This window comes from Rhodofomes roseus (assembly GCF_022264815.1).
Source record: "Rhodofomes roseus strain CIRM-BRFM 1785 chromosome Unknown C8Q71scaffold_1, whole genome shotgun sequence".
Taxonomy (NCBI): domain Eukaryota; kingdom Fungi; phylum Basidiomycota; class Agaricomycetes; order Polyporales; family Fomitopsidaceae; genus Rhodofomes; species Rhodofomes roseus.
The window spans coordinates 2378560-2394372 of record NW_025952957.1 but is presented as its reverse complement, the minus strand read 5'-3'; the positions used below and the strand labels follow the sequence as shown (position 1 = coordinate 2394372).

The 15813-nt window shown below is 54.2% G+C and overlaps 6 protein-coding genes across 6 annotated transcripts; 4 read left to right on the top strand and 2 right to left on the bottom strand.

Moving 5' to 3' along the window:
• Positions 1 to 2874: 2874 nt before the first annotated feature.
• On the top strand, positions 2875 to 5103 carry C8Q71DRAFT_732326 (uncharacterized protein). The gene is made up of 6 exons (XM_047922252.1): positions 2875 to 3097; positions 3149 to 3467; positions 3524 to 3805; positions 3855 to 3923; positions 3971 to 4131; positions 4185 to 5103. The coding sequence occupies exons 1-6, from the start codon at positions 2976 to 2978 to the stop codon at positions 4780 to 4782; spliced, it is 1551 nt and encodes a 516-aa protein (XP_047785178.1). The 5' UTR covers positions 2875 to 2975; the 3' UTR covers positions 4783 to 5103.
• A 60-nt stretch (positions 5104 to 5163) lies between these two features.
• C8Q71DRAFT_732317 (poly-A polymerase) lies at positions 5164 to 8412 on the bottom strand. The gene is made up of 13 exons (XM_047922251.1): positions 8298 to 8412; positions 8113 to 8241; positions 7622 to 7880; positions 7401 to 7566; positions 7262 to 7351; positions 7075 to 7213; positions 6952 to 7024; positions 6781 to 6901; positions 6595 to 6733; positions 6278 to 6540; positions 6088 to 6211; positions 5947 to 6025; positions 5164 to 5884 (listed from the first exon to the last, which is right to left on the bottom strand). Exons 1-13 carry the CDS (start codon positions 8312 to 8314, stop codon positions 5537 to 5539), a joined length of 1947 nt encoding a protein of 648 aa, XP_047785177.1. The 5' UTR covers positions 8315 to 8412; the 3' UTR covers positions 5164 to 5536.
• A 67-nt stretch (positions 8413 to 8479) lies between these two features.
• On the top strand, positions 8480 to 10679 carry C8Q71DRAFT_732307 (Glutamyl-tRNA amidotransferase B subunit). The gene is made up of 11 exons (XM_047922250.1): positions 8480 to 8658; positions 8718 to 8791; positions 8849 to 8990; positions 9045 to 9124; positions 9178 to 9281; positions 9328 to 9412; positions 9460 to 9571; positions 9623 to 9795; positions 9850 to 10064; positions 10120 to 10238; positions 10296 to 10679. The coding sequence occupies exons 1-11, from the start codon at positions 8490 to 8492 to the stop codon at positions 10616 to 10618; spliced, it is 1596 nt and encodes a 531-aa protein (XP_047785176.1). The 5' UTR covers positions 8480 to 8489; the 3' UTR covers positions 10619 to 10679.
• On the bottom strand, positions 10677 to 11684 carry C8Q71DRAFT_826951 (uncharacterized protein; the record flags this gene model as incomplete). The annotated part of the gene is made up of 5 exons (XM_047926305.1): positions 11454 to 11684; positions 11231 to 11400; positions 11132 to 11176; positions 10875 to 11067; positions 10677 to 10810 (listed from the first exon to the last, which is right to left on the bottom strand). The coding sequence occupies exons 1-5, from the start codon at positions 11527 to 11529 to the stop codon at positions 10677 to 10679; spliced, it is 618 nt and encodes a 205-aa protein (XP_047785175.1). The 5' UTR covers positions 11530 to 11684.
• Positions 11685 to 11999: 315 nt separating this feature from the next.
• Positions 12000 to 13778, top strand: C8Q71DRAFT_696573 (uncharacterized protein; the record flags this gene model as incomplete). Its single annotated transcript, XM_047919923.1, has 10 exons — positions 12000 to 12140; positions 12193 to 12329; positions 12386 to 12476; positions 12528 to 12637; positions 12684 to 12759; positions 12836 to 12928; positions 12978 to 13034; positions 13095 to 13156; positions 13208 to 13453; positions 13544 to 13778. 10 exons carry the CDS (start codon positions 12000 to 12002, stop codon positions 13776 to 13778), a joined length of 1248 nt encoding a protein of 415 aa, XP_047785174.1.
• Positions 13779 to 14112: 334 nt separating this feature from the next.
• C8Q71DRAFT_41712 (uncharacterized protein) lies at positions 14113 to 15742 on the top strand. Its single transcript, XM_047918424.1, has 5 exons — positions 14113 to 14846; positions 14897 to 15001; positions 15057 to 15255; positions 15311 to 15381; positions 15437 to 15742. The coding sequence occupies exons 1-5, from the start codon at positions 14283 to 14285 to the stop codon at positions 15650 to 15652; spliced, it is 1155 nt and encodes a 384-aa protein (XP_047785173.1). The 5' UTR covers positions 14113 to 14282; the 3' UTR covers positions 15653 to 15742.
• The last annotated feature ends 71 nt before the right edge of the window (positions 15743 to 15813 follow it).

Below are 15813 nucleotides of genomic sequence, written 5' to 3'. Positions count from 1 at the left end.
AAGCAGTGCTAAGTTACCAGGTACAGGAACATCGGCGCACGTAAAGAATCATCAGGTTCTGATCAAGTTCACATCGTTGCAGAGCAACAATATTCGCGTGCACAACTCTTGAGGGAACAAAGTCAGTCCTTGCTTCCACAGGGGTCATACATTTGCCCGCTCAGCTGACAAAGGGGTGAGACGTTGACCAAAACGTCTATACTTCTTTCCTGACAAAAATTCGAAGTCGATGCTGCGGTGTTTATACAATATACGATAAGGTTCGCCCTTCGGAGCTCACGAAGACCCAAAACAGGATGACTTCGCGCTCGTTCGCCGTGTGTTGATGGGATAATGGTTCGTTGGCCCATCAGTGCGTTTCGTCTGTCTACTCAATTCATCTCAGCATTTCAGACCAATTCACGAGCGGCGGCGTCGTTCGACAAAACGCGATTCGCCTGCAGTTCATGACAAGGTTCCCCGATCATGATCACTGGCAGGAAGGTTCCGCGCCCGACTTGGAACTCATGACAGTGAGCCAGTGCTGAGAATCCTCGCGTGCCATGATGGACCACGGTAGAAGTCAGGCATTGCGGTGTGGTGTACCACCACAATCTCCCTCGAGGCTCGCAAACATCATTGCGAGCACAGCCAAACGACATGACCGCCGGCCGGTGCATCTACATCGTGAGCGCCACGAACGCCGACGGAAGTCCGGGGACTGCACTTGCGTTTGCCCATCCCCAGGACGTCTCATGCTGGCGGTGCGTGTGTCTGATAATGCCCATCTGTCAAGTCAAGATACGGTTCGCTTGTAAGATTCGCTGGCGGTGGATCTGGGGCCGCAAACAGCGCGGCACCCACCAACAGTGCATAGCCTCTTCATTCTGTTTAGATCCATACACGGCCTACCAGGGCCTACCGTGAGCGCGTGGCGGAATGTCGCGAGAAGCGCATGATCATGGGCTTCGAGCGAGATGGACGAATGCCAATCACTCCACGTTCAAGACGGTATGTATGAGGCGTCTCAGTGCCAAGATAGGCACAGTATCCGGGCTCCTACGTGCTTGTCTATGTACTCCTGGACAGATCGTCCCGGAACTGGTACCGGCGTTACGCCATGGCGTTCTCTTCAAGGATGACAATCCATGACATCGAGTCGCTATTCGCGGAACGTAGTGCACACAGGAGCTTTGGCCATACAACCGGATGGTCCTGCCATTGGTCAAGGTGCGCCTGGCGGAGTGAGGACGTCAGTCAGATCTGACAGGGCTCAGAATTGCGGCGTAACTTTCAGTGCGCGATGGTCGGCCATCTTCACCCCAGGAGAAGCGTCGTATCGTGCATACCTGTGCAAAACAGCATCTGTCAGAGACGCAGTTAACGTTCGCTGACCGGGGTATGCCCATACATCGTCACCAAGAATCCATTGCGGACCTCGACCGAAAGCGGCTTTAAAGGGCTAAGAATAAGTAAGTGGTGCCGTAAACTTTCCGTGACCCCGCACCTGTGGGAGACTTCGTACCATCTGAGACCCCGTCTCGTCGTTGAGATTCGAAAATTGGTATCGCGCCGTCACAGGCCAGAGTTTTTGTGCTACACCTGGAATTGGCAGGGCGCGCCTTTTACACAGAAACAAAAATGACTTTGGTGAAACCCTGCAATGAGTGCAGATAGTCTATAGGAATGGGTAGGCATTACTGTGACGAATAACACGGCCTCAAAGTCACGCGTTATGGGTCAGGGAATAGTAGTGGTGTTGCTCGTCATTGACATTTAAGGATAGCAAGGCTTGACGGGGAAAGACCGGAGAGGTGCACAGGCTGCAATGCTGTAGATGCCTCGCGTCGTATGGGCGAGTGATATTAGCAGCACCCAATACGGAGACTCAGGATTGTACAGTATGATGTACATTTCACAAGCTATCGGAATTTGTGGTGCACTGTGTCCGAGTCATGAGTACCATCGCCAAGCGTCTTCCACGAGGTGGTGAGCTTCCTGCGCCGTTCAGCGCATTGGTCAGAACTGCCAGTACACCAGTGAAGGGTCGCAGGCCAGTGATACACCGCAATAGAGAACTTGGATACGATGGACCTCTAGTCCGTGGACTACCCAATTGCAGGACATTACTGCGCTTCGATAAGAACGTAGACTCCGCTATCCCTATGTATCCAGTCTTAGGACGGGAATGGATCGATAGCGGAGATACGAGCCCACAAGAACCGCTGTGATACAGCTCGGGGGTCAAACAGATGTGCATCAGCAGAAGATACTGCACTGAGCACTCCGTGCTGCACGACTAGACAAGCTTATGAGGACCACTTGCCTAGCGTGATGAGAGGACAGCCTCGTGCCAACAGGATTCGCAAGCCAGATAACAGATGCGGTACGACACCGATTGCACCGGTGTCGGTGCAATCGGTGTACTCAGTAGCAATCTGTGGCTGACCATCGGGCGTGCAGCGTGAGGCCAGAGAGTACTGGAAGAGTGCTCCTTACCGGAAAAGAGCTAGACCAGATATTTTTCATAGAGCAGAGGTCCATAAAGCGCAAGGTCGAGCGTCTTCAAGACACATTGCGCTTGAGTCTGGGTGCGCCGCCTCGTGCCTATCCGGCTCCCCTGTACGGCGCGCCAAGCGAGGGCGTTCTATGCCCGCGACCCAAGGGCACGGCTACACGAAGCACACGAGGACATCGATAGGCTGCGATGGATTTTCGAGAGAGGAGCTGGGGACAAATGAGGCTGAGAGATGGAGCGGGACGGCGGGCGTTGAGTATACGAAGCCTGATGGCAGTGATGGCGGGTGCTTACGTAGGTCAATAAACTGCCGGGCCGGGAATTGTGGCGGGCGAAGGGTCGCCGAGGACAGTGGGCGGGCGTAGTACGCTCGTTGTTCTCGTCCACAGCACGGCGCTCTGTCGCCTCCCTCCCCTCCTTTCCTCTTCTCCGGCTTCTTCTTCGGTTTGGTGCATCTCGTCCTGGTCGGCAACACATCATGTTATCTGGACGCTTCAGTCTACTCTGCCTCGCCACAACTGTACTAGCCACGCCTGCCAGGCTTGCAAGCGGGCTACATCACCGACGACATGTCTCTCACGAGAGCGGCCTTTTTGCGAGGTATGTACTTGTCTGAGCACCATAGGCGTAATAACGAATGCATGAGCACAGAACGTTCGCGGACGTACTCCCTCGCAACGACTGCGAACCTGCCGACCCCCAGGACACAGTCACGGACAGGTTGAACACCCTGCTCAACTCCTCGGGACCTGGATACACGCTGCCACTGTGTCCTAGCGAGTCATACTATATCACAGCACCACTACAGTTTGCCGCACATGACCAGGAGATCAGCACGGTGGGCTATCCGGAGGGCGACGACCGAGCCACCCTTGTCGTCTCGGGGGCGATCACCAATGGGGCAGGACAGACAACGGCGGTCATGGGTCAGTGCGCAGACTGCGACGATATTAAACTGCGTCATATCCAGGTGCGGATCGCTGTGCTCGCGTCGGTTGGCCGTAATGACCGGACGTCCCGTTGCAGATCAACGGCACTCGCGGGAATAACGGACCCATCAACGGTGGCGCTAACATTGAGATGGGCGGCGACAATTCCGGGCAGCTCATTGAATTCGTGCACTCCTTCGATCCCAGAGGCTGGTCATGCCTGCACATCGCTGAAGGGACCTTCAAATGCAACAACCAGACCATACAAAACAACGACATCGGGCCTTGCGGCACTGACGCGTTCCAACAATGGGCAGATGGTATAAGCATCAGTTGTATGAATACTGTTGTACGCAACAACATGGTCAAGAACCCGACTGTGAGTGGATTTTGGTTGGACAGCCGCAAGATTCCTCAAATTTGTTCAGGACGGTGGCATTGTTATCTTCGGAGCACCCGGTACACTGGTCGAGAACAATACAATCTGGATTGTGGATGTAAGTCATGTCGTACTTTCTCTAGAAGTGTGCTCAAAGTATTCCAGAACACTCTACTCGGTGGTATAAACATGGTGGACTACGATCCTTGGTCCGGCAACTACACCAACACAATCGTACGGAACAACCTCATCATGGGTGGCTTCGCTACCAGCGATGAGGAGCCCGGGGACGCGGACGGTACCAATTCAGAAGACGTCATCATCAAGTCAGTTTGACTGCCTGTAAGCCATCGCGATACTACTGACCACATGCTCCTAGGATCGGTATCGCCATTGGCCCACGCACATGGTTCGGCAACCAGTACTACCAGAACGTCAGCACGTCCGGCACCGTCCTGAACAACCAGCTCACCGGGGCATTCGGGTACGCCATGGCCATGTCCTCCGCGCGCAACTTCACCGTGCAAGGCAACACCCTCACCGGCAACACGTCCTTCATCGGCAGACGCGGCCCCAACTGCACCGCAGGCGACACAATACCCAACGCCGCCGGGTTCATCATCGACCCGAGCCTCGTCTCGCTCTCGACTGAGCAGTCCGGCTTCATGAACGTGAGCGACGGCGACGGCCTGACATGTATCCAGCCACCGGACGGGGGCGACTACTGGCCTTTCGGTGGGAACCCGTCGAACCCGGGCGCGGCATCTACCAGTTCGCCCTCACCCTCTTCATCCTCGTCGAGCGGCATATCAGGAGGCAGCAAGGCAGGCATTGCTATTGGTGTCATTTTGGCCGTCGCCGCTATCGCCGCGGCGACGTATTTCATCCGTCGCTGGGCACTTGCGCGTGCGACGGCCAGCGGCACCGAGCCCTGGCGTAGGTCAGGCTACCTCGGGAAGGGGAAGCAGCTCTCATGAGGACGCTGTTCACGCAGCCGAACACCTATCTCGATGACACTACTACTATTTCATCATGGGTTTATTGTTTTGTTCTGACACTTCGACTAACGAGCGCAACGTACCTTGCCACATCTATTTCTATCGTACGGTCCAGGATACTTTGACATGCTTACACCGACGCACCCCTCTACCCTGCGATATACCACTATCCCTTCAGGTCACTCTCCTTTGGTTGTGCTCGGACTGTGCTATTAGATTCTAGAATGTATGTGTAGCTGCATCGATAGAATGATCACAGTACCACATCAATGCAATCCTTGCTGTTCTGAATCACTGTCACCCTTATCGCAGGCCTAGGATCGTGACGGCCACCTTGAACCCTCCAAGAACACGCGGTGGTGAAGGTCCGACATACGACATACGCTTACTCATAGATTTAAGTTGTACAATACATAGCAGCTATTGGTTTGTTGCAAAGGGATACAGGAGGTATGTCATCAAGCGAGACCGCTACCAGCAAACAAGAAGGAAAGACCAGATGGACCCGAAGAACCACGCCTGCAGGATAGCTCCTGGAGCGGTCGGCCGCACTGGGCCAGCGCGGTAACCTGTCAAAAGCATAGACCGAAGATGAATAAACCAAGGGAAAGCGAAGGTACTGTACGCGAAACAAGACGTAAACCTGACTCTGGAGACCGTTGACGGTGGACTTGTGGTACTTGAATCAACACACGCCGAATAAGAGGGGAAGGAAGTCCGGGTCGAGTGGCTACTATGATGGGGTCACGCCTGTAGCCACGGCGACGTTCTCGCCGAAGGGTAACTGAGGCGACTTGATCTGAGACGGGTCCTTGACATTTACTGTGTATATGCCGTTGCTTGGTGGTGTTGGCTCGACAGTGGCTGGCGTAGCTGCGGGGTTGACAGAGGCGATGGTACCGTTCTGACTGGTTTTGAGAGGTTGCGACGTTGGGACGACCGGCTCGGACACGGAGTTGGATGCACTGTGGGTTGCAAGTGGCACCAACGAGTCAGCGTGACCGTTGGCCTTGGGATGTTGTACCAACCGTCGCTTCTTGTTCGGTGCGTCTGGGGAGGTACCGTTCGACTTATCCGTGTCCTTGACGAAGCGAGACCGACTTTCTTGAGTAGCTATCCAAAAATGTATTTGCGGATACACACCTTGCCGCTTTTGGGTCGTTTGAGCGTGGACCGAGGTTGCCGCTCACCCTCGTCGAAGACGTAGTCAGGCAGTGCAGTGCTACATAGCGACAGTTAGATGACAAGTGCACGGCATAGTGAACATAAGGGGGAAAGTGATACCTCTTGATATGTCGAACGGTGATCCCCATCTCGGGTTCAATGTACTTCTCCCACATCTTCACCTGCTTGGTGAACTCGGTAGTTGGGTAGGAGATGTCTAGCTTCCGAGGCCCCTTGGAGCCAGCTTGGATGCCACCAGGTCAGTCAACGTTACCAGCAATAGAAGCAGAAAGTATGTAAGAAGACGCACTTGGCTTAGGCTCGATCGCAAGGCCGATGTAGAAACTCGTCGTGTATACGGCTGTCGCGCCCTCCTTGCCCTCGACGTCTTCCTTCTTCCGCTTCGCAACAGCTTCTAGGACATCACCTTGCGCCACCGCACGGATTTCCTCTGGTGTCAGACAGTAGTGAACCTGGTCAAATCCTTTTATGAAAGGATGCGCCAGGGTCAGAGATTCGACATATTCCAGCTTCATCACCAACTGCCGGATTCTTGACTCGACTGTTCCCGACCTGTATGTGCGCGTAGTGAGCGGATTCCATGTCTTGCGCAGCTATCAAGCGCACCATTTGATCTGCAGATCCGAACTACGTGTTGAGGCGATAATTTGAAGGTAATAACGGTACTTGTGGAAGAAGTCATGCTTCGCAAAGAGTGCCGACCAGTCCGCCGAACCAACGATTATTCGGTCGACGATCTCGGAGCCTACCAAAATGTCAGTCTCCCCCGTACGGACCAGTGCTGTACCCGACCTTTCTTGAACTCTTCGGTCATGATCATCTGTGTTGAAGCAGTAACGTTGTGGGTTGCGCACATTGAGGGGTAGGCGGGTGTGATGATGGGCATGCGATGTGCTCTATCGGCGGGATAGACCTATGCGATATCAGACGCTGCAGACTGACCGCTACAGGGTCGAAGCAAACCTTCGGGTTCCAGACTCGGACTGGTAGTGGTCCTTCTTCAATTTGCTTGAGTAATACAGGTTGCGGCCATGTCCTACAACACGCGGTCGACAACCTCCCCCGACAACTAGGATAGCTACTGACCATTGGTACATGATGATGAAGAATCGACTAACAATTGCACCCGCAATTGCATTAGGATACAGCTGACATACTCGAGCGACTAGCATCGCCCAAGCCACACCTCCCAGAAAGCCATTGACGTTCGAGTAAATGGCCCTCCCTGAGTGTCATGAGCAGTTTGTCAACTTCTTGATGACGGTATACTTACGTTGCGCCCACAATTTGATACATCGAAGAGAGTCACGGAACACAGTCACGTTAGGTACAAGTCGCAGGATCTCGTCCGTGACTCGCGAGCCTGGTTTGCCTGTCAGCGTATGCGTAGACATATGCAAGGTAGAACGAACCGTTAAGACTTCGGACGCAGCGGTCGTCTAGATTCCGCAAAAGCTCGTCGTCTTGCAATGACAAGTCGTCCGCGATTGATGGCGAGGCTAACCGGGCCATGAGCAAATCTATGGGTATGCCATTGATCTTGGTTTTGATAATGGGGACGTATGCTTCGGGTACTCCCTGTGCGATGTCGTGAGTGAGTGGCATCGTTGTGCGTGAGTAGTAAGTAGCTTACGGAAGCCTCTGTAACACCAGGTTGTTCCCTCAGCATATCCTCGAAGACATCAAAGAAGTCGTCTCTTGAGACGTGTTTGGGCACGACACATAGTGTGTCGATGTCAGATCCTGGCCCGTGGACGCCTAGGCGATATGAACCGAAGGTGAAGATCTTGCCACCGGTTGCGCTGGCTGCGGTCTCGGACATTCCATGGGCAAGACCGACTTTTGTGACGAACTTCTTGACTAGGGCCGATAGATGACCAAGTACAATCTCTCTGTTGACATCCAGGGGGCAGTACGTTGGTCAGTATGATTCGATGCGGGGCGGGGGCTGAGCAAGAATCGCAAGGATAATGCGCCTGCGACAAGAAAGGAACCACCCTTCCTGAAGTTGCAGGCTGCCAGCATTCATTCGGTGATCGAGGTAGCTACTGTGCACAGAGGACTGTACGGTGTGGCTCTAATGCGGTGGATTGAAGCTGACGACTGGCATACAAGAACACGAACCTCGTTTTTGCCTCTTCCTCGCTCTCAAAGGTGCCCTGCTTTCTGAGCTCCTCCATGAGGGTGACAGTGACCTGCTTCTCCCTCTCGTTCGATTCGCTCGTGGAGATGGGCTGGGTCACGCCCAAGTATCTGTACAGCGGTATTTCAGTTCCGCGGACTTCACGTTGACCAGTGCTCAGACTTGCCCATCTGTTGTCGACATTGCGCGGCTCCCGGCGAGTGTGTGGAGAGTAGAAGCTAGGTGTAGTGGAAGGGAGGAGTACGCTGGCCTCTCGCCTGGCAGTGGCTTGTCTGACAAACTGGGAAAGGAGCAGTCTCGGCGGCAGTTCCCGAGAGAGCCCGTGCCACTCCTGGGCGCCAACGCCCTCTGCCCTCTCATGCTCTGGCTGGCCCATGCCAGGAAGCTCGCGACTCTCCCCCCCGCTCTGAGACATGCTCGCTGCTACAGCGCACGCGTGAAGGATGATTCCAGGTGGCCGGGTTGGGATGTGGTAGTCGGCATCGAAGTACACGCACAGATCAAGTCGAGAAAGAAGCTATTCTCCGGTCAGCCTAGCCGACACTGGCCTCGGGACTGTCTGGTCTAACATCGACGGTGTTTAAAGATGCGATCACGTACAGCGGGCTAGCAAACGTCTCCGTCTCTCCCTTCGACGCCGCCTTCCCGGGGACATTACCTGTATCTACGCGTCTTCTGGTTAAAATGGCACATGTTCGTTAACTCGCTCTGCCATAGCGTCTGAACCCGAAATGCGTCGAGCTCGGCGTGAGGACCGCAGTCGCGCTGAACGCCAACGTGCAGCGCCGCTCTGCCTTTGACCGGAAGCATTACTTCTATGCTGACCTCCCGGCGGGTTACCAAATAACCCAGCATTATGGTGCGTAGAGACATTCCTACACCAGTTTGAGCCCTGAAAGTCTGGCAATGAAAGCACCATTTGCTACCGGCGGCCAACTTCAACTCGAGATAAATGACACATGCGTTCGTATCAAGCAGATCCAACTTGAGCAGGTACGCTATGCACGTCGCGCTCCTCGCGTGACTAGCCATGACGAGCAACGCAGGACACGGGGAAATCTACTTTCGACCCAAGGAACCAGGAGTCCTCTATAGACCTGAACCGCGCTGGGGTCGGTCTCATGGAGATAGTCTCTGAACCTGACATGCGGTAAGCCTCTTGAAAGCGGTTCCTAATGACAGCTCAACCTCTACAGGTCACCAGAGGAGGCTGGACAGTATGTACGCGCTCTTCAAGCATTGCTGCGCGCCGTCGGATCGAGCGACGGGAACATGGAGCAGGTACGTGCACGAAATCTCGTAACAAACAGCGTCTTGACGGCTCCCAGGGGTCACTACGGTGTGACGTGAACGTCTCGGTCAACCGACGAGGTGAACCGCTCGGGACGCGTTGCGAGATCAAGAACCTCAACAGCGTTAAGTTCATCATGGTAGCCATTAGTATGTACACTGAGCTATCGTGACGTGTGTTCCTAGTTGACGCGCGAACAGCCTCTGAGGTTCGCCGGCAGATCGCCCTCCTTGAGAACGGTGGCTCCGTCTTGCAGGAAACGCGTGGCTTCAATGAAGATAAAGCCGAGACCTACTCATCACGTAGCAAAGAGGACGCGCCCGACTACAGATACATGCCTGATCCGAACCTGCCGCCATTGCTCATCGGCGAGGTGCGTTGGTCTTTGAGCATGTATTCGACAGCTGCTAATCGCAACGGGACATAGACGTACGTCTCGCAAATCCGAGAAACGATGCCAGAACTCCCTGACGCAACACGAGCGCGTCTGCTCGGGCTGGGGTTGTCGAGGAGAGACGCGGATGTCCTCATGGATGTTGACTCCGGGCGGGAAGTCAAGGATGACGGAGTCTTGGCCCCTGGCCCGGTCGCGTACTTCGATGAAGTATCGCGCGGTCGTGATCCCAAGGTCGTCGTGAACTGGTGGGTCATGCAGGCTGCAATGCGCGTATGATGTCTCACGGTGTACACGCTCCAGGATAACACATGAACTCCTCGGCCAACTGGCCTTCCGCGAAAAAGCCTTCTCCAACAACCCCATCGACGCCAAACAAATGGGAGAACTGATAGATTTGGTGCAGAGCGGGAAAATCACTGGTCCGTCTTAGTTGTCATGAAGCGTGTGGCGTGGCAGACGTTGACCCATATGCACAGGAACGGCGGGCAAGACACTCCTTCGGCATATGCTGGACAATTGCTCTGCAGAGATGCCTGCTGAATTGGCTAGCGAGTTGTCCCTGATTGCTGATGACGGCGCCGCGCTACGAAAATGGTGCACGCAAGCTATCAAAGCTCTGACTCAAGAAGCGGATGTGGTGCGTGGCGGAAATGTGAATGTAGTCAACAAGATCCTCGGGCATGTGATGAAGGCGAGCAAAGGGAGAGCAGATGCGAAAGCAGCGAGAGCGATGTTGCTTAAGCTGCTGAAGGGGGAGGAGCGTGACAGACCGAAGGGCGAAAAGCCTGGGGACAGCTGATGTGTAAAATCGTATTGTTACACCCCGCTTGCTAATCTTACAGGTCTTATGGCGATGTCTAGACAAGGACTTTCTTCTCCAAGAACCCGGACCACTCCTTTTCGCCCCAAGAGCTCGATATCTCATTGGCAACGATACCGTCCCAGAGCACCGTCGGGGAGACGTGGATGCTGTTCTGCCTGGAGAACTTGACTGTGGGTCGTAGGTGTGAGCGCTTGAGCAGCCTGGCGGCGCTTGAGCCTTTCCAACGACTTACTGGTGTACTTCAAGTCATCGGTTACGTCGACACCGCCATTCGGCGTCGACTTCAACGTCAAGAGATCCTGGAACGGAGCAGCTTTGTCTTCACCGATGGTCTGACTGACGAGGTCGGCCAGCTTCGCTCGGATCTGAACGGGCGTCAGGTTGGAGGTGGGAATGTCGAAATATTCTCCTTGCTGCTTGAAGAGCTGTCCCGCAAATCGGTCAACATCGACTGAGCACATGCATGACCAGCTGGGCGTCGTCTCTTACAGCCAAAGAGAACGTCCAGAAACTCTCAGGAGCTACGCGCGCGACCTGACGTTCCATATCAGTATGGGTCCATGAAGGCGAGGTGAGTTGGATACTGACCGCGAGACCCGCTTCGTGCACGAAGGTAGAGCTAGCATGCCACGGCTGCACCTGTGGCCTGAAGATGGCCTTGACCTTGCCATCGTACCTGCCTCCAGGACCGAGCAGGGGTCTCAGGACGCTATCAATGGCGAGAGACAGCTTGGCCGAGAAAGGGCACACATAGTCCACTGACCGCCAGATATGAGCTCAGGAACCTCTCAACGCAATTTGATAAACTCACGGAAGATGTCTAGCGTGTGGGGAGCGTTGGGGCTGCCTGCGATGATCAGGGGGCGAAGAGACGGTTGCAAGGCCATGGTAAGATGCTGGGCAGAGGCGGGTACCGAGGGACTATGTCCGCGGGCTCGAGGCAGTTATATAGCTGCATAGGCAATGTAGTGACACATCGTCATTTTGGCGTGGTTTATGATGATGTCGTGACCATAGGCTCGAATCGATACCGTGGATATGACCTGCGCGCTCCTCACCGTATCGCTGGTGTCAGCTGAACTTACCAATGTTCAATTGCAATCACGAACGATTGTCTGCTTCCTTTTATTTTGTTTTATTCGTTTAAGTCGAACCAATACTCTGTTCTTCCGCATATCTCACGAAGATATCCGCGGAGACCGGTGGGCATTCAGAAACGCGAAAGTGGCGCAGGCGCCGACACGTCTGACGCGTCCCACGTGACTGGCTGAGTTATGAATTTGGCAAGTAGAGACCAAGTAGAGACTCGACCCTGTACCAGTTCGAGTCTACTGGCTCGTTGCACCGTTTCGCAACGATGACCTCCGCCCGATTCTCCACATTCCTCACACAAATAGCCCAAGCCTTGCGCGAAGAAAAAGGCCCTCAACTTGCCTACCTCCTCAAGCCCACCAGCGAGCATGGCAAACAGCTGGTGAAAGAATTCAAGAACCCAACGGTACGCACGGAACCCGGCGCATGTGGTGCATTACTCACTTGGAGAAGCTCAGCGGCAATCCCTATCGTACTATGAGGGCAGCATGGAGGGCCCGTGGGACGAGATTGCGATACAGTACGTGCTGGTCGTGAATCACTGCGCGAAGCGACGTGCCGCAGAGGCGTTCAAGGAGGAGTGCACGCTTGTCAAGTGAGTGTTCAAACCTGGAGGACTTCTGAGTGTTGCTAAAGCAGATTGGTGTTCAGTCATCTCCTTCGGTACTTCGCGGCCAATAGCGGATGGACGTTGCCCGCCCTGTTTTCGATTCTGCGGGACTTGCGAGACTTGGCGTTCGACGTGGGTGCTCCGTTCACTTGTGGCGGTTTGTGTCTCAGTATGAGGATGCAGGCAGATCTTGAGGCAAGCTCAAGAGGGCAGGAGGGTACTGCCAACATGGAGGAGGCTGCGCGAATAATCAGCAAGGCGTTCTCCAGCTGTGTCACAGACAGGCAAGCATGGTACCTCAACTTCATCCTACGCAGTTGTTCATCTGTTCAACCGCAGGATGTCGCCATACGCTGAATCGCGTAAATGGGGCGTGTACTATGTCGTCGGGCTCATCCTGAAATGCTACTTCCGGGTATGTAGCGCACAGTGCGGTTCCCAATCCCTAGTGCTAAGGTGCATTCCAATGTGGTCCGTGACGGTCCACCCAGGTGAAACGAATATCGCTCTCGAAGAACATCCTCCGGGCAATCGATGCAAACCCTGACATTCCACCACTGTCTACATACCCACGATCTCATCAAGTTTGTATAGCGCCCTCGTATACCCCTGACCATCCCTAACCATTCGCAGGTAACATACAGATATTATCTTGGCATGCTGAGTTTCCTGAATGAAGACTTCGCCAAGGTCAGTTTCGCACTGAAGGTAAGTGCGCCGATGAATTGAATAACATCTCTTGCTTGGCAGGCGGAGCAGGAATTGACACTTGCGTTCTACAACTGCTATACAAAAGCGCGTGCAAACCAGGAGTAAGCGATACCTGTGCTGTCGTGCAATCCATTGCTAATATCATGTTCCAGGAGGGTGCTAACATACCTGATTCCACTGCGCATTCTCCGGGGTCATCTACCATCCCGCGAACTACTCGACCGCTTTCCGGTGCTTGACGACCTGTTCACACCCTTCATCAGGGCCGTTCGAACCGGTGATATTCGTGCATACGATTCCGCGCTGGATCAGTGTGAACGACGTCTCGTGGACCTGAACCTGTACCTTACGCTCGAAAAGGCTCGAGAGCTCTGCATCCGTGGGCTTTTCCGCAAAGTGTACGTGTTCTCCGGCATCCCTCGCATACACGTACTGCGCTGACAATCACTGACGCGGACCGCTATCTTGGTGGACCTGGGTGTATCCAGGTGGATCGCGTCTTCAAAAGGCACGCGAATACCTGTGGCGATGTTCCATTCGTCCCTGCAGATAGTAGGCATGGACGTCTCACTCGAAGAGGCGGAGTGCTTCGTTGCCAACCAGGTTTACAAGGGATTCATGAAGGGATACATCTCGCATGAGAAGCAAATGGTTGTCTTGTCCGCTGTGAACGCTTTCCCTAGGCTGGCGGACCGACCATCGCCTTATGCACTGTTGTACTAGTTATGTAGAGCGATTTGTGTATTCGCGACCTGTCCGGACTGCCAGTGTCAACTGCTCCGAGTCATGCCTGGGTCGTGTGGCAGTGACGCTGGCGACTCACCCACTCGCCGTGACGTCGCTACCTTGCTTTGTGTGTACAGTGTTACCTGTGTGGTTAGCATGAGCACCGCTATGCCACTGTATCTCGAGACACTTCGAACGGAACGTTCGTTTATATTGGGACAGCTTTGATAAGAAGCGCAACCCATGGATGTCGTAGCCACAGCCCTCCCTTCAGCTTCAGCCGCTTCGATAGTCCAGTCGTCTCGGATAAGGCAGATGCTGTGCATACCAATTTCTCCGCTGCATGCTTCATCTATTTGGGGTCCACACAAGGTCCACATGATGTTGAACGAAGACAAGAGACGCCGTACCCGGTACCGCTTTTGCCTGTTGTATTATTATAAACATGGAGAGGTGCGCTCGCAATCAACCCGCCTTCGCGCACCTATACGCTGAACCACCATGGGCAACTCATCTTCGAAATCGCCCAAACAAGCCTCCTTTGGCAGATCGGACTCGATATCCAAACCGAAGGCACTCGCCTCCAACGCGGATCCAGGAATCAAAGAGGATCAGCACAACGGAACCCCTGGTGGCGTATCTCAGGCTCGTGTGCACAGACATGCTACGGCGCAGGTCTCGCATAGCCCAGGCTATCTATCTGCTCACACTGCTGGCCCACATCGACGGAGTAGGTCTGCGGTAGCCATGTTGAATGCGTCGCGGGCCGTCCGCGAATCTGCCCCACCTCCGTACGAAGTGGCGGTGGGCGCCGGTATGCCCGGTCCAAGTACCCTCGCCGTTCCACAAGCCAATGTCAATGCGAGACGGAGGTCGTTCGCGGGTGCGTCGATTGTCCGTGCTCCGGCTGGAGTGCCGTCGATGTCGGTAGCGGAGCGCATGGAGGCACTGAGGCGACCAATGCGCCAGAACAGCGTAGAGGATGCCTTAGAGACATTGCGCAAGTATAACACCGTGATTGTGGTTGATGACTCTGGGTCGATGGCAGGTAGTCGATGGAAAGAAGTGCGTTCTCTCATACTACTAAGACAAACAACGTGCTGACAACGCGACAGGCTCGGAATGCATTGGCAGCCCTGGCGGGCATTGCATCAAAGTATGATACCGATGGGATTGACGTCTGCTTCCTGAACAGTAAGCATGTCGGGAACAACGTGAAGGTGCGTGCATCATGAGTCTCGCTTACTTTGAATTAACGCGAGCTGCACACACCAGGACCCAGAACTCGTCCGACGATTGTTCGATACAGTAAGGCCTGGGGGACCCACGCCCATCGGCGAGAAGCTAGAGACTCTGCTCCTGTATTACCTTGACGGTTTGGAGAGAGCCAAAGCCCGCGCGGACGAGGGGGATCACTCCTTCATGAAGAGCATCAAGCCAGTCAATTATATCATGATCACAGACGGCGCCGCAAGTAAGCACCCTCTTTCACGACCGATTAAACCGATATTTATTACCCTCCTGCGTAGCGGATGATCCTGAAGCTGTTATTGTGGCAGCTGCCCGGCGACTCGATACGCATAACTTCCCGCTTACACAGGTCGGTCATATTAATTCCGAGCGTTCTTCACAGGCTCATTACTTTGGGGTCGCAGGTCGGAATCCAATTTGTTCAGATTGGTAACAGTCCGGATGCCACTGAGTTCCTGAACGAGCTCGACAACGGACTTGGCCAGAATTATGGCATACGCGATATCGTCGATACTACACCTTACTTAGGCGGTGAACTGAACGCAGAAATCATCATCAAGATCCTGCTCGGAGGGATCAACCGACGAGTCGACAAGAGGGGCGGCCAGAGCGTTGTCTGACCGAGGATCCATGAGTTCCGTTGCCGACTTGTTTCATTCATGACACTTCTGTAATCTTCAGTTGACATTTCTTGTGTGCGCCTCGCATCCCCCTTGTAGCCGTTATGCCTTTATGCCCATACTATCTCTGTAGCGTTATCTTCTACGTATGCTTCTGCAAT

Bases quoted from the DNA above. Each gene is read 5' to 3' on its own strand.
- C8Q71DRAFT_41712 (XM_047918424.1), top strand. From the start codon at position 14,283: ATGGGCAACTCATCTTCGAAATCGCCCAAACAAGCCTCCTTTGGCAGA. The intron at 15,002-15,056 runs GTGCGTGCATCA...TGCACACACCAG, and splicing joins ATGTCGGGAACAACGTGAAG to GACCCAGAACTCGTCCGACG. The intron at 15,256-15,310 runs GTAAGCACCCTC...CCTCCTGCGTAG, and splicing joins GATCACAGACGGCGCCGCAA to CGGATGATCCTGAAGCTGTT.
- C8Q71DRAFT_732307 (XM_047922250.1), top strand. From the start codon at position 8,490: ATGCTCTGGCTGGCCCATGCCAGGAAGCTCGCGACTCTCCCCCCCGCT. The intron at 9,413-9,459 runs GTACGTGCACGA...GACGGCTCCCAG, and splicing joins GCGACGGGAACATGGAGCAG to GGGTCACTACGGTGTGACGT. The intron at 10,065-10,119 runs GTGGGTCATGCA...TACACGCTCCAG, and splicing joins CCCAAGGTCGTCGTGAACTG to GATAACACATGAACTCCTCG.
- C8Q71DRAFT_732317 (XM_047922251.1), bottom strand. The intron at 6,541-6,594 runs GTGCGCTTGATA...GCGCACATACAG, and splicing joins TCGGATCTGCAGATCAAATG to GTCGGGAACAGTCGAGTCAA. The intron at 5,885-5,946 runs GTGTGTATCCGC...CGCTTCGTCAAG, and splicing joins AACGACCCAAAAGCGGCAAG to GACACGGATAAGTCGAACGG.
- C8Q71DRAFT_732326 (XM_047922252.1), top strand. From the start codon at position 2,976: ATGTTATCTGGACGCTTCAGTCTACTCTGCCTCGCCACAACTGTACTA. The intron at 3,098-3,148 runs GTATGTACTTGT...GCATGAGCACAG, and splicing joins GAGAGCGGCCTTTTTGCGAG to AACGTTCGCGGACGTACTCC. The intron at 3,806-3,854 runs GTGAGTGGATTT...AAATTTGTTCAG, and splicing joins ACATGGTCAAGAACCCGACT to GACGGTGGCATTGTTATCTT.